The sequence below is a fragment of the Alligator mississippiensis genome, chromosome 1, assembly GCF_030867095.1.
Source record: "Alligator mississippiensis isolate rAllMis1 chromosome 1, rAllMis1, whole genome shotgun sequence".
Taxonomy (NCBI): domain Eukaryota; kingdom Metazoa; phylum Chordata; order Crocodylia; family Alligatoridae; genus Alligator; species Alligator mississippiensis.
Genome location: NC_081824.1, coordinates 298,303,149 through 298,318,178, shown reverse-complemented (window position 1 = coordinate 298,318,178; position 15,030 = coordinate 298,303,149). Strand labels below are relative to the sequence as shown.

The 15,030-nt window shown below is 42.9% G+C and overlaps 1 protein-coding gene across 4 annotated transcripts in view; it reads right to left on the bottom strand.

Annotated features, from left to right (window-relative positions):
• FAM3B (FAM3 metabolism regulating signaling molecule B) overlaps positions 1-9,254 on the bottom strand; it is a 31,915-nt gene extending 22,661 nt beyond the window's left edge. For 2 of the 4 annotated variants that reach the window (XM_006273753.4, XM_006273754.4), the window contains exons 1-2: positions 9,147-9,254; positions 2,157-2,300 (exon numbers count right to left, since the gene is read on the bottom strand). In XM_006273753.4, the coding sequence (XP_006273815.1) occupies positions 2,157-2,300; positions 9,147-9,165 (163 nt within the window). In that variant the 5' untranslated portion in view covers positions 9,166-9,254. Of the gene's footprint in view, positions 1-2,156; positions 2,301-9,134 lie in introns of all 4 variants that reach the window. The other 2 variants (XM_014599026.3, XM_014599027.3) reach the window with 2 other exon arrangements.
• Positions 9,255-15,030: the final 5,776 nt, after the last annotated feature.

The window sequence follows — 15,030 nt, the reverse complement described above, 5'->3', positions numbered from 1 at the left end:
CTATTCTGGTCTTTACAACACACACATTTTTTTTTTTAAATAGAATGCTTTGTGGCTGTTACAATACATGGGCTGGACTGCATGGTTTTGGAGATCCTTTTGGAAGAATAGTTGCCTGTGAGTGCACGAGATTTGCCTGGAAAGATGGAAAGGAATTTCCTGAGCCAATGTTCCTACATAAGAAATACGTTTTATAATATGCAAGAAATAGGATGAGTCCTTACCAGTTAGATTATCCTTAACAATTTAATTGCTTTCCCCTTAGCAAACATGGATTTTTCTCTCACCTGGTATACTGAGTGAAATAGGCCCCAATACTGTAATGAGCTCTGTTCAGACAGATTTAACTCTCCCTCTCCCTGGAATCTCACTGACTTCAGTGACCTCCATATAGCTGGAAGGTTCATTTAAAGAAGGCTCGTGGAAGCACCTCAGATTTTAAGGCCAGAAGGAATCATTGTGAGAATCTGGTCTGACCTCTTGTATAACATACGGCACAAATGTTCAGCCAGTAATTCTTATTTTATGGCCATGACTTCTGGTTGTACTATATTATATCTTTTGGATAGCCATTTAATCTTGTTTTAAAGACTTTCAGTTAGAATCTACCACATTCTTGGTAAATAATAGTTCCTATTGTTAATTATCTTTACTGTTAAAAATGTGCATGTTATACCTAGTTAGGTTCAAACTTTAACTTCCAGCCACTGGACATAGTTATACTTATATCTGTAAAGGTTCCTTTTGCTATCAGGATGTTTCTCCCCTTGGAGACGCTTTTAGATCATGATCAAGTCACCTCTTAACCCTTTTGGCTAAATTAACTAAACTGGTCTTCTTTAAGCTCTTTGTAGGATAGGCTTGCCAGAAAGTGAGTCATTCCTTCAGTCCTTTTCGAAAAAAATTCCAATTTTTCAAAAGGCAGAAGACAGGGCAGGGTAACACCTTAGAGACTACCTTGTTCAGAAAACCATGAGCTATTGTAAGCAACTGCCAACTTTGTAAGGATCTTATGAAACTTCTGACTAAGCAGGCTGTAGCCTACAAAAGCTGATTTGATGAATGAAGTAGTCTCTAAGGACACTTCTACATGTGCTCTGATGCATTCTGATTAGAACATGTTGGAGCAGACTTGATTAATCAGAATGCTCCAGTGTGCCACAGCGTCTCATGTATTCAGCGTCCTGCATTTCAAAACAGCAGCTTTAGTTAAAAATGAGCTTTAGTTACCATGGGGCACTGAATATATGAGTCGCTGCACTGCTCTAATTAAAACACACCTCCTCACCCTGGTGCGTGTATATAGGAACCCTAGGATGCCATCCTTTCCTGCCTTCTGCCTGACTTCAGACTAACTTGGCTAACTACCTCTCTCAATTTTACAACAGCTTTTAAGTTTAGAAAACAGAACTGGATACAGTAGCCTAGTAATGGTTTCATGAGGGCAGTTTACAGGATTAATTCTGCTTCCCTGCTGATCTTCAGAACCTGTTATTTGTTGAACAGCTTCAATACGTGTGTGCATGCAGACATATATACCACATATGTACACCCCCCAGTATTTTAACATAGTAAATTAAGATACCACTGTGCTCTAAACATTCCTTGCATGTCTGTGCTAGTCTGGGATCATAGCGTAACACTTAGTGTTTCTAGCAGTTTTGTACACTACATTGCACTCGTTTTAGCTATAGGATAGTATAATGCAAATTCATGCTGTAAGAACCACTACATACAAAACAATGTAAATATAGTGAGCCTAGCCACATAACAACACTAAGAATATCCCATCAACTCGGATTAATCTTTAATCAGTATTACATTGCAGTGACAAAAATTAGCTTTGGTCACGTTTAAAGTTTTTGCTTTTGAACAAAAAAGATCTTGCTGTTTGACAAATCAATCTAACTGCACTTGCATTATTGGCAAAGAGATTCTGATATTAAGTCTCCGCAAAGCCCCACAACTATTTGTTAGTGAGCAACATGGGGGGGGGGAGAGGGAAATGTACCATACTATACAAGCAACTCATTCATTCTTAGAACAGCACTTAACCAAACACTTATTAACTAACAATCTGTTTACAGGTTAAATAACAAACCTCATGACTGTTATGAGGCATATTATGAGAAAGAAAAGCTGATACAGCCACATACCTTTGATTACAGGTCTCTCTCCGATGTTCTGAAGATTTTGAATAGCTATTGATACTGTGTCTTCAGGTATGATATCTGCAAACACGTAACCTAAGTACCAAGCACAGCCTGATGCTAACATAAGCCCTGATAACTTCACAAGATCTGGCAAGAAACAAAAAATCCACCATTTATTATGAGATAACCAACAGGAATTAAAAAATATATGCAAGGACACCTCAAAATGTTGTTTCTTCTATGACAATGCCATAGAAATGGACTGCTTTGATAAGGAGTATTTGAAAATCAGCTCCAATATTCTGCACTATTTAAAACTTGTGATAGGGTTGCAAACAGAGCAAATGTAACATTCAACACTCATAACCCTTTTTTTCTCCTAAAACCTTAAGGGTCCTATAAAACATAACCCCAAACAAAAGAAGGACCTCTTACCCCATGCCAAGTTTTGACACCTCCCACTTTAAAAGAAGTGCCTGAAGCTACATGGAGCAGTGATGGCAGTCTGTTCCATCGTCCCATAATTATATGAGTTTGTCCAGTTGTAGAACCTATAACAGTACATGCAGGGGCTGGGAGGCAGATTTGTGTTTGCAGCTTTCTTTGCAACAAAACTCATAAGTAAAGACCACTAGAGGTGCACAATACATTGGTCCATATCATATCAGCCTTGATAAAAGGAAAATTTACATTATTAGCAATCAGATTTTTTTGGCTGATGAGGCAGATAATGTTGCTGTGACCAGCCCAGAAGCTTGGAGAGTAGCGTCCAGCTGATAAAGTCTGTTGGGGGAGGGGGGAGGGGCGGGGCAGACTGAGGTCCCCACAGTGAGTGAGGGAGTGGGGCCGAGGCAGAGGCAGGCACTGCACAGCTGGGGTGGGGCACAAGACAGAGCTGTGGGTGGCTCATGTGGGGGGTGTGGGGGGGGGAGGGCTGGATCCCGCTGCCATGTGTACCCTGGGGGAGTCATGGGGGGCATGTGCACAGGGCGAGGGCAGGTTGCTGCTGTGTGCTGGGGCCAAAGGCAGCACTGGGCTCTTCCCAGTACAGGCAGCCAGGGCTGTCCTCGGGGTGGGTGGTGGTGGCGCTGGGAGGGAGAGCTATGGGGGCGCTCTAGCCCACCCCATAGCACCCCCTCCCTCAGTGCTGCTGCTGCCTGACCTGTCCCCACTGTAGCCCCAGCTCAGGTCCCTGGCCAGAAAGCCTGGTGCTGGCCCCAGCCTCGGCAGTAGCCTGCCAACGCCCTGTGCACATACCCCCCGATAGCTCCCCTGGGGTATGCATAGTGGTGGGATCTGCACCCCCTTGAACGAGCCACTCGTAGCTCTGGCCCGTGCCCTGCTTCGGCCCGCGCCCCACCCTGGCTGGGCAGATCCTGTCGCTGCCTCATTGCCACTCCCTCCCTCTCTGTGGAAGCCTCAATCTTCACACACCATGCCCTTTCCCCTCCCAACAGAGTTACCAGCTGGACACTGTTCTCCAAGCTGCCAGGCTGCACATCAGCCATTGGATCAGTATCAGCCAATATGGCTTATTAATAATTGGCCATTGGTATTGGCCCCAAAAAATCAGCCATTGTTAAAAATCACCCATTGGTAATGACCCAAAAAAATCTTTATCAGTGCACCCTTAAAGACCACCACTGTTTCAGATGCATGATACCCTTACCTATGTAAATATGCCCATTTTACAAAATAAGAAACTATGATCGCCACTGAAATACAGCCATTTTAGGGTGTTGGAAAGGATGTAAAGGACAGGGAAATATTGTCCTTAAAGCAACACAGCTACAACCAAAAACCCAGCAACATGGAAGATATTTTCTGTATGTAAATTCTGCTTAGGTTGTCCTGACAAGTTACTTCATCACTAAGCCCATATGCTAGGACTTTGTAGCAATCTCAGCGAGCTAAGCCCTATGGAAAAAGTGATTTTAAAGTACATAAGCTAAAATGTGCTTTTTATAATATATAAACACTAACACCATGTAAAGTTGGCGTTTTGGTTTCTGCGATTATAAATGTCTTTTCAATTAATGTTTTGCTTTCACTTCAATTTCAAAACTGTGCCATGAAACTAAAAAAAACAAAATAAAACACGGATGGAAGCAATGGGAAAAATTCTTCTAAAGCAAAATGTTAAGTGCAGCAAGTAGGTGAGATGGATAGGACTCATGGACACCATGAAGTACAAAAAATTCATTTTCTTTGGAAACTGATATCTAAAAGTGCCACTGAACACAATAGTGTGCTAATATGAAAGAGCAGAACCTTGAATCTGGTTATTATGCAGGGCATTTTCGATATCGTTATTGAAAATGTTCATGCTGCTCATTTAAATTCCAGGCTGTTAGCATGGTATAATCTGACAGCAGGTTTGTGTTCATTTTAGCCACCAAGAAATCAATCTGTGATTATACTAATAAAGTAAGTGAAAGGAAGTTTTCACTTCATAAAAAAGTACTGACTTTCTTTTATGCACCCCCTTTCAAGAGAAATGCAATTAAATGATTTAGGGGTTTGGGTTGTAGCCGTGTTGGTCTAAGGACATAGGCAGACAAGGTTCCTTGGGTGAATTTGATATCTTTTGTTAGACCAACCCAGATGGTTGGAGAAAAGTTATTAAGCAAGCTTTCGGGTTCAAAAACCCTTCGTTAGGCTAAGGAAGTTTCAGCAGTTGGTGTGTGCTCTTCCTGGATGGAATGAAAAGTAAAGAAGCCAGGGGCTGGGCTGGGGAGTCAGTTGCCAAGCAGATTATAATTATATATAATTAAATGATTTAAGCATCTACTCCTCCAGACACATCTCGAGTACCATGCCCTCTATTACAGCTCATTTTTCTTCAAGACTGAAAACTCAAATATAGATGAGACTGTAGCAGAGATCTCTCTCTAAGTGTTTCCACTGAAATAGGGGGAGCTATAACAGAAAACATAGGAGAATTAGCACTGACATTTAGCTTTGACGGTAGGTCAAATATGAAGAAAAAAAAGAAAGGACCCAACAACAGCTACAAGCATCTATGCAGGGAAGAATGCTTTCCTAATTAGTACTATTGCATCTGGCGAGGAAAATAAAATAAAATAATGGAAAACTGCATCCAAGTTGCAAGAAGCATAACTAGTTGTTCTTTCTCTTTCGTTCTACAATAAAAGTAAATGAATGTCTCAGGTGCGGTCATTTAATTCCTGACATAGGAGTGTTCACCACAGTATTTAAACCTATTTGCTTAAAAAGAGAACTTCTGACAATTCTAGTTTACATGCCAAAATTCTTTACTAACTACTCTCTACTTCCTGGTCATTTGGAGGTTGTTCTAACTTCACCACATTCACAGCAAAGCTCTGAACTCTGCAAGTTAAGACCTGTACCTAACCATCAAATATACTGAAATATGTATGAATATGAAGACAAAGTTCCTTGGGTGAATCTGATATCTTTTATTAGACCAACCCAAATAGTTGGAGAATAGTTATTAAGCAAGCTTTCGGGTTCAAAAACCCTTCGTCAGGCTAAGGAAGTTTCAGCAGTTGGTGTGTGCTCTTCCTGGATGGAATGAAAAGTAAAGAAGCCAGCAGCTGGGCTGGTATGCATACAAGACAGGTAGTCGGTGAAGATGTAGATTGAGGAGTCAATGGGTGAGAAACAGGATGGGGAGAGTGGGGGGGGGGGGGGGAGAGAGCAAGAGAAGGGGGATGACAGTGGAGAGAAAGCTGGGGAGTCAGATGTCAGGCAGGTTGTCATATGAATATGAAAACTTTTAATCCACACGTAGTGCACACTTTTTCATCAATCCAACGTTAAAAAAGAGCAATTTAAAGAGTTTTCAGAAGGACTTCACACATTACACAACAATCAACAACTCCCTGCAAATCTAGCATAATGTAACTGACAGGGAAATGCAACCACACAAAAATACCCTTTCTGTTACTGAGCCAACATGACTGACTCTAAATAGGTCAAAAGCTGAAATGTAGCCATGGAATTTTAATCCTGAATGTCTCTTTCCCGTATTGAAAATGTAAAGATCCAGTTTACAAATACAGATGGGTATAAGTCACAGCTGTTCCCTCCTATCAAAGTGGCAGAAACTTATAAGTTAAAAAAAAAAGGCCCCCTAAAATTTATTTCAGAATTTTTTTCTTTTGTTGTTGAGTTTGGGATTGATTTGGTTAAAGTTTTGTAACAGACTTTGGGTTGAAAAAACGAGTATGTTGAAGTGCACTGGTATCTCAAGGATATACAAATATAACTAAATAGAAACATAATAGAAAATAAACAAAAATAGAAAATAAGCAAAAATAGTTTATTTTCTACTTATGGGAATTTTTTGTCATCTTTACTTTTCTCTGAGCCTGAGGAAGGGCATGTGTGCTTGAAAGCTTGCGGAAAAAGATAATTATTTTTGCGAGTTCTCAGTTGGCCTAATAAAAGGTATCGTCACTGAACCAAGAGTTCTAGAGTTTTGCATTTCTTTTTGTCTCGGACCAACATGGCTACCAAATACATCCCTGAATACAGAAAATCATGGAAGACCTAACTAATTAAAAGCCTGAGAACTCTCTTGTTACATTTGTGCGTTTTACTTGCATACCCTAGGTTTTTTAATTTTTCCAATTGGCACCTTCTAACATTTGAGGGAAACATTTACTAAGTGAATCACATCGTATGGACCTATAAGCACTGGCTTATTTTGGATTGGGTCATTATTACTAGAATGCTTTTGCAGGTAAGCAAGGTCAGTTTGGAGGACAGCTGCACAAATCTCTCTCTTTCCTCTGTCCTGGAGCTAGAACTTTGTCACCACAGATGGCAAATACATGAATTATTGTGTAATTTCTCATCCACGTACTGCCACTCCTTGTTCATGATGGACCTCCCTGCACGTAGCTCTCAGGGAAGAGCTTTGAAGACAGCAGGTTAAATTCCAACCCATATGAACATATCTGGATGGATTTTGAGATGCTTGTCAAAGTCTTTCTAGACTACATATGCTAGTGGTGAACAGAATGACAAGGCACCCTGCTACACGTTCTAGCCAGAAACCAGCTAGAGTTGTTACACATTTTCAAGCGCTGATTTGATAGCTGGCTGGCTCTTTCTAGTGCTGGGCAGTCATTTTATCATGTGATAATTACTTTGCATCTGTGACCAGTCTAAATTCATTGCACAATTTACCAGTTTGATTGTGTGACAAGTTCTTTGCGCTTGTGGTCAGTCTTACTTTGCAGCTGTGACTGGTCTAAATTTATTGCACAATACAGTGAATTGTATAAGTACTTTGCACGTGCAATCAGTCTATATTTATCGCACAATTCACCAGTTAACTATATGATAAATACTTTGTACCTGTGCCTGATCTTAATTTGCATGTGCGGCTGGTCTAAATTTATTGCAGGATTCACCAGCTCAATAAGTGTTTTACACTTATATCTGGTCTTACTTTACAGGTGTAACTGGTCTCAATGTATCATGTGATTCACTACTTAACTGCATAATAAGTATGTTGGGCTTGGGGCTGGGCTTACTTTGCACCTGCGACTGGTCTAAAATTTATTGTACGATTTACCAGTTCATAGTGCGATAAATACTTGGGGCTGCTCTAAATTTATTGCGTGATTACCCAATGAACTGCGCTATGCATGAATTTTGTTGCCAAGGCCAAGGAAGCAAAGACCGAAAAGCATTTCCAAAAGGCTGGAACTTCCCCCAAAACCTCAGGCCACCTTGCCCTGCTGTGAAGCATTTTTCTACCATTAGCAGTGGCGATTCCCGAGGGAGACACAAACCCGGGTTCAGCAAAGTGCCTACACTCACTGAGCAGCTGGCTCCAGCAAGGGAGCCAAGTAAAGGAGCCAAGCTGGCGAAGCTGCCACTGAAGTGCTGGGCTAAGGGAGAAGTAGAGCTGAGCCTGCACTGCCCGATTCGAACGATGCCCCTTTCCCCAATTCTGCCCCTTCTGTCTTAGGCTAGGGGCCCCCAGTGCTACCACCACACCTATCAGGCCAGACTCATGCTAGCGCCTCTACGTAGAAATGAGGGTTGGAAGGGACCTTAGGAGGTCATCTGGTCCAACCCCCTGCCCCAAGCAAAAGAAGGACCTCTCACCCCAAGCCAAGTTCCGACCCCTCCCACTTGAAAAGAAGTGCCACAAACTACATGGAAGAAATGCAAAACTCTACAACTCTTGGTTCAGAGATGATACCTTTTATGAGACCAACTAAGACATCGCAAAAAAATGATTTCGCTTTTAAATTTTTCTGCGATGTTTTAGTTGGTCTCATAAAAGGCATCATCTTTGAACCAAGAGCTCTTCAGTTTTGCATTTGTTTTGATCTCAGACCAACACAGCTACCACATACATCCCAGAAACGACACGGAGCAGCGACAGCAGTTTGTTATACCCTCCCATAATCAGACCATAGTTTCTTCAGTGGTCAAACCCATAAGGACAGCACACACAGGGGCCAGGAGCCTGTTTGCGGCAAAGCTCCAAGCAGGACCATCCCCAACTAGATCATCCCAGCCAGGGCTTTGTCTAGCCGGGTCTTGAAACCTCCAAGGATGGAGAGTCCGCCACCTCTCTGGGTAACCTGTCCCACTGCCTCTCCACCCTCCTAGTGAGAGAGCTTTCCCTAAAATCCAATCTAAACCTCCCTTTGTTGCAACTTGCGCCCGTTGCTCTGGCATCTGCCCGCACCGAGACCCATACAGCTCCGTCCTCTTCGGAGCCCTCCTTCACGTAGTTAAAAGCTGCTATCAAATCCCCCCTCTGCCTTTTCTTCTGCAGACTAAACCAGCCCAGCTCCCCCCCCAGCCCAGGGGCTGGGAAGCCGAGGGGAAGAGAGATGAGGAGGCGGCTCCTCACCTCCCCCCGCCCGCCCGCCCGATGGGGAGCAGCGGGGGCCAAGCCAGCCCACCCGCGCTGCAGGACTGAGCCTGTGACCCGCCCCCTCCGCATCGCAATGGCAATGGCAATACCCCGCAACTCACTGCCAGCGACCGGGCGCATGGTGCCTCCTTCCCGGCGGCAGGAAGCGCGCAGGCTCGTTGCACCTGCCGCCCACAGCCGAAACAGCGCAGGGCCATGCGGGCTGCTCCCGCGCCCGCCTTCCCGCCACGCCCCGCCACGCCGCGCCGCCGGCCGGGGCACCGCGGGCAGACACACAAGCCGGTAGTTGCCGTGACCCACCCTGGCTTCGGCGACGCACCCCCAGTAGCTCAGGAACACCCCCCAACTCACCGGGAACCCCCTCTGCTAACGGAGGAACCCCCCTAACCCCGTGGGAACTGGTAGCAGAGGGGGCTCCCCCCCAAACCCACCAGGGACCCCCACTAGCAACTGAGGGGCTCCCCCAAACCCACTAGCAACCTCATCTAGTAACTGAAGGACCCCCCCAAACCCACTAGGGACCCACTAACCAAGGACCCTGTAAAAACTTCCTGCGTTTTGGGGATCCCTCCTGGGGGACTGAGGGACACCCCAAAACTCAGGGACCCCATAAAACCTGTCAGGGATGCCCAACACCCCAGGAACCTCCCCAAACCCACCAGAGACCTTAGTAGCTCAGGGCCCCCCCAGACTCACTAGGGACCCCCCTAGTACCTGAGACCCTCCAAAACCCATCAGAGTGCCTCAGGCATCCCTCCCAAAACCCACCAGGACCCCCAGGGACTCTCCAAACCTGCCAGGGACTCCCAGTCTCTCAAGAACCCCCCCAAAGCGAACAGCTCCCCCCACTCCCAACTGGGACCTCTCCAAAGCTGCCAGCCCCACCACACACCAACTGCATCATTTCATCCAGGAAGAGCACACATCAACTGCAGAAACCTCCTCAGCCTGACGAAGGGGTTTTGAACCCAAAAGCTTGCTTAATAATTGTTCTCCAACTAATTAAGTTGGTCTAATAAAAGATATCAGATTCACCCAAAGAACCTTGTCTGCCTAGAAAGGTATAGGACACTTTTTTTTTTGGGGGGGGGGGGTGGGGGGTGGGGGGAAGAGGGAATATGCATTTCGCCTTAGTGGTTCTGAACCTTTTCAGACTGGAGGGATCCTTCATGAGAATTAAGGCCCCCCCCCCCCCCCTCAGAAAAATATCCGCTCTTAGTTTTCACTCATTTTTTGAGTACTGAAAAATGCTAGAACAATTCTTCTGTTGCAAAGAACAGAGAAAGACCACAAAAAGTCAGACCGTTTTTAATCCAGTGAATTCCTAGGAAAAAAATCTCTGGGTTTATCTTGTGAATCATGTTGGCACACCTAATAGTGCTAACACAGCATAACACCCTGCAGCATTCTTGAAATGATGTCAAGGCACAGTGGGTGCCATGGCACCATGGTTGAGAATCAGTTTTTCTTTTCTTTTCACCAATTGTTAATGTGTAGCACCTCTCAAATCATCATGGGCATGATCAGGACTTGAACCTACTGACATTCAAGGGTACCTCCCACTTGCCCCTTGGGACATTTTGACAGTTCAAAACTTCCTGAGTGTTTACTGCCATTATTTTTCTTCTAGACCCACCCTTCCCACAAGACAGATTGAAGTTATATGGATTTTAACAAATCTTGCTTACATGAACAAGGTGAAAAACAAGAACAGGATCTTTGAACAAAGCCAAACTACCAAGTCCTGATCACACCCATAATGAGTTGAGAGGTGCTACACATTAACAATTGGTTAAAAGAAAAGAAGAAAAGAAAAGAAAATGTGATAAATCAATAGGGCTGATAACATAATTATTTTTTAGAAAAACCATAAGGAAAACTGTTAAGGGTGATCAGAATCTGGAATAGACTTCCCAAGGAGGTGGTGCAGTCCCCAGCCTTAGAAGTCTTTAAGAGGAGACTGGACAGACACCTTGGTGCAATCATTTGATCTCAGCAGTGTTCTTGCCCAGAGCTTGGGGCTGGACTCTGATCTTCTGAGGTCCCTTCTAGCCCTTAATTTCTATGATTCTATGAATAATATTCTTTGGAAGAAATTATAGATTTTGATTGTATTCAAATTATTTCAACTGCTATAAACTGAAATTAAAAGTTTAGATGTTGTTTTTTTTAAAAAAAAACACTGGAAATTTCAGGAAAACATCAAGCATGAAGCCAAATGTTTGTAGAATTCAAAAGCCCCATTGTAACAAAAAAAGGTATAAATAAATCAAAAGCCATATTTCAGACATCACTAGTAGCCGATTGACCTAAATAGAAAATTGAGAGTTCAATTTAGGGCTCCAAAAATTTGGGGGAGGCAAAAAAAAGGAATAAATGGGTTAGAAAATTTGATGTGGAAACTTTATCAGCATGTAGGCATAACAAATGTTTCCCCCTCCAAAATCTGTGATTCATTTAGTTTTTCTGTGGTCTCTCTCTCTCCTGTAAATAGCTCTTTACTATTCATTCCATCCAGGAAAACCATACACCAACTGCAGATGCTTCCTCAGCCTGGTGAAGGGTTTTTAAACCCAAAAGCTTGCTAAGAAAACATTTTCTAACTATTTAAGTTGATCTAATAAAAAATATCAGATTCACCCAAAGAATCTTGTCTGCCTAATTACCTCCTGCACATTTGAAATACTTCTAACACCACCTGCAGAAGGGGCCGGGGTAGTAGGCAGCAATACTTCCTCCTTCTTGGAAGTTATCTAGAGCCAATCCCTGTGATGTCATTTGACTTCTCAGAAAATTACCCTCCTATCCCAGACCAACCACAGGAAGCTCTAGGATTCAAATATGTAGAGATGTGTATTTGTTCCTTCCAAACACCACGGTTAAGCTGCAGCATGTCTTGGTTCACTGTGGAAGAATCACGCATAGCTCTGCCAATGCCAGAAGTTTCCAGCCATCCACAAGAGCTGCAGTTCATTGTCAACTGGACTGGTGCTGCATTTGGAAAGGGAGAAGGGAACTATCTGGGCAGCATGTCTAAGGAAGAAGAAAATGATCATCAGACAGTAATAAAACATATGTCATGAATGAGAAGAAAGTACAGCAGCAGGAAAATGTACATGGGAGTGAAAGTGGCAGAATAAGCATGATTTAATATGAAAGAGAGGGAGAACAAAAGTGATGATGAGAGCAGGAAGATGACCTGAAAGAACAAGAGTTAGCAACAGCTAAAATGCTCTTTCCTGTTTTATTTTGCTATATTAGATGCACAGTTGTTTGCTTAGAAACAATTTGTTGCATGACAGCAAACATGAGAGGATGCGCCCAGACGATCTTTTAAACCATGGTTCAAGCATATTAAAAACATATTAGCTTTCAAGGAGAGCTAGAATGACTGAATCCAAAACAGTGTAATGTTGACAGCTAAGTGAAAACTTCTTTTTTCCTGTCTATTTAGGTGACAAAGACACTGAATTCACACTTGGGAGAAACTAAACTCTGTAACAAATTTCCTGTGTCACCTCAGGTCAGCCACAATCTCTATGGATAACATTTCAAGCACCTAAGCCTGAGATGGCAAATGGGATTTAAGCTGCTAAACGACCTGTGTGCTATTGAAAATTTTACTCTGTCCTGCATTCATTAAATTAGACAATACTTCTTTATTTCCAATTACTGTTGTACATATAAACTTAATAATCATAGAAACTGGATGTTCAGCACTTTTGAAGTATGATGTGATTTATCTACAAGATGAATTTTCAGATTTCAGCACTCATTTTTTAAAATCTTGATTATGAATGTGTATGAAGTGCTTTGGTGATCATCAACACAAATATCCCATAAATAAAATAAAATTAGTTCTGGCAGGCCATCTGCAGTTATGATACAGCACAGCTGTGCTTACACAGTTCTCAGCACCAGCCTTGTTATGGACTATCAAAAGCACTAGGGCATATATTTTCTTTTTAAATTCAAACAAAAGGGTTTAAATTTAAACAAGGTCTTTTCTCTAGGAACCCTTTAAATTCTTCATGAAACCTGGAAGCAAAATGTTTGCATCTTTAGATGCGTGAAGTCAGCCTTTCATTGATAAGCAAAAAGATTAAAAATACAGGAGTACAGGAATCAAATTAATTGATTTTCCAAATTAATATTAGGAAAGGGAACAGTTTGCAATGAAGTAATCACATTCAGCCTATGAATGCTAAAATGACCTTGCTTTAAAAGTGGCAGAAGTCTGAGTGCTAAACTAAACCAATCCAACTATGGATATGTTTGTATTAGACTGTTTATAGAGTTTTAGGGTTAGCACACCTATGGAAAACAGATGAGCATTTCATGGTCCATACAAAATACAATGCATGGATGTCTAGAAGACAAACAAGAACAGGAAAGAATTCAAAATGTTTCTATTGCTCACTATCAAAAAGTTGGAAAAATGGATGCATTAGACTTCATCAAACAGGAAAAAGCAATAATCAACTGAAATGGATATTCTTATGCATGCAGAAGTGCTGACTAAGTACACAACGTTGTTCAATTTTCATTTAATATCACTTGCTTAATCCACGATCTTTAGCAATACATTTCTGGAAACTGACTTCAAAAATAGAATACTGATTCTTCAAGATAAACCAGACTATCCTTATGGTAAGCATGCACACGCACGCAAACACACAGAGATTAGATAATAATATAATATATTAATATGTAATAGAATATATAATGTAGGTAAAAAGAAAAAAACCTACTTCACCTAACTGTTAATAGAGCTCACTAAAAATAAAATACAAAGAAGAAACAAGAATATAAAGGTGTCTCACAGTGGAAAGTTTATGCAAGAGTGCCACCTCTTGGGAGACAACAAGCAGGACATGTTAAAGATTTCTTGATCTCTTAGGTTAAAAAGGGAAATATCAAAACAAGATGCATCAAAAAACAAGAATATAAGCCAAGTTTGTGTTTCCTTTCATGTTTAGCTAGATCATGATACATTTTTAAAAATAACCAAATGTTTGTATTGTAACCATGGATTCCATCCTTCCAAATGAAAAGTTTTGCCTGTTTGGTTGAAGTTTGCCCTGACGTTTTCTCTGCTAGCAACTTATTTTGTTTGAGAGCTGAATCAAAAAGGGGTCAATTTTATTGAATGAGTGAAAAATACTTTTCACTAAAAGGATTCATAATTACATTTTGGTAGAGTTATGATTTCAGGAAAAGGGAATGTTGAGGGTGCTCTCATTCCATGGGCAGATCATGCTGTGGCATCATCTGCCAGTGACATTTTTGAGTCCCTGAAGCAGGTCTGACACCGTTACTTCTCCACCCTCCTATCATTCCCTGAACCAGCCCACCACTACCACTGTCCTCAGCTGACCAGAGGCAGGTGAGCCCTGGAGCTGCTCCTGCCCTACTCCAGCTGGGGGCTGTGGCAAGTGGCTGCTTGGGGTGCTGGGCTCAGTCAGGGATAGCAGCAGGTAGAGCCCCCAGTTGCAGTGCCTGCTTCCTGTCTAGACCTTTGGGTGGTCCCCACTGGCCAGAAGCAGGTGCTGGGAGGGGGAATGTCCACTAATGCCATGGTCCCCAGTGCAGCCTAATACCTAATGCCGTCATTCCCTGCAGTTGGAACTCCAGGCTCATGGGAGAACCCTGAAGAAGGAAACAGGGATTAGGGACTTGCTCTTTGCCACTGAATCCAGCATCCTGTGCAGCTGATCCTAATGGCCTCCTGCTGGAGCAGCATGAACAGCCCGGAGTTTCCCCCACCCCCATCAGCCAGGGAGTAGCGGCCAGTCTCCCTCTTACCTGCTCTGTTTTGGTCCTCCTGCATATCCCCTACCAGCCTGGAGATCCAGTTATGCTTTAGGCACCGCAGGGCACCCAGGCACCTGCAGCTCTGGGAAACTGGGGCTGACAGCAGGTAAGCCACACTACTGAAGAAGGGTGCAACCATACTACTGCAGCCCCCTGGATCTGCCCCTGTTG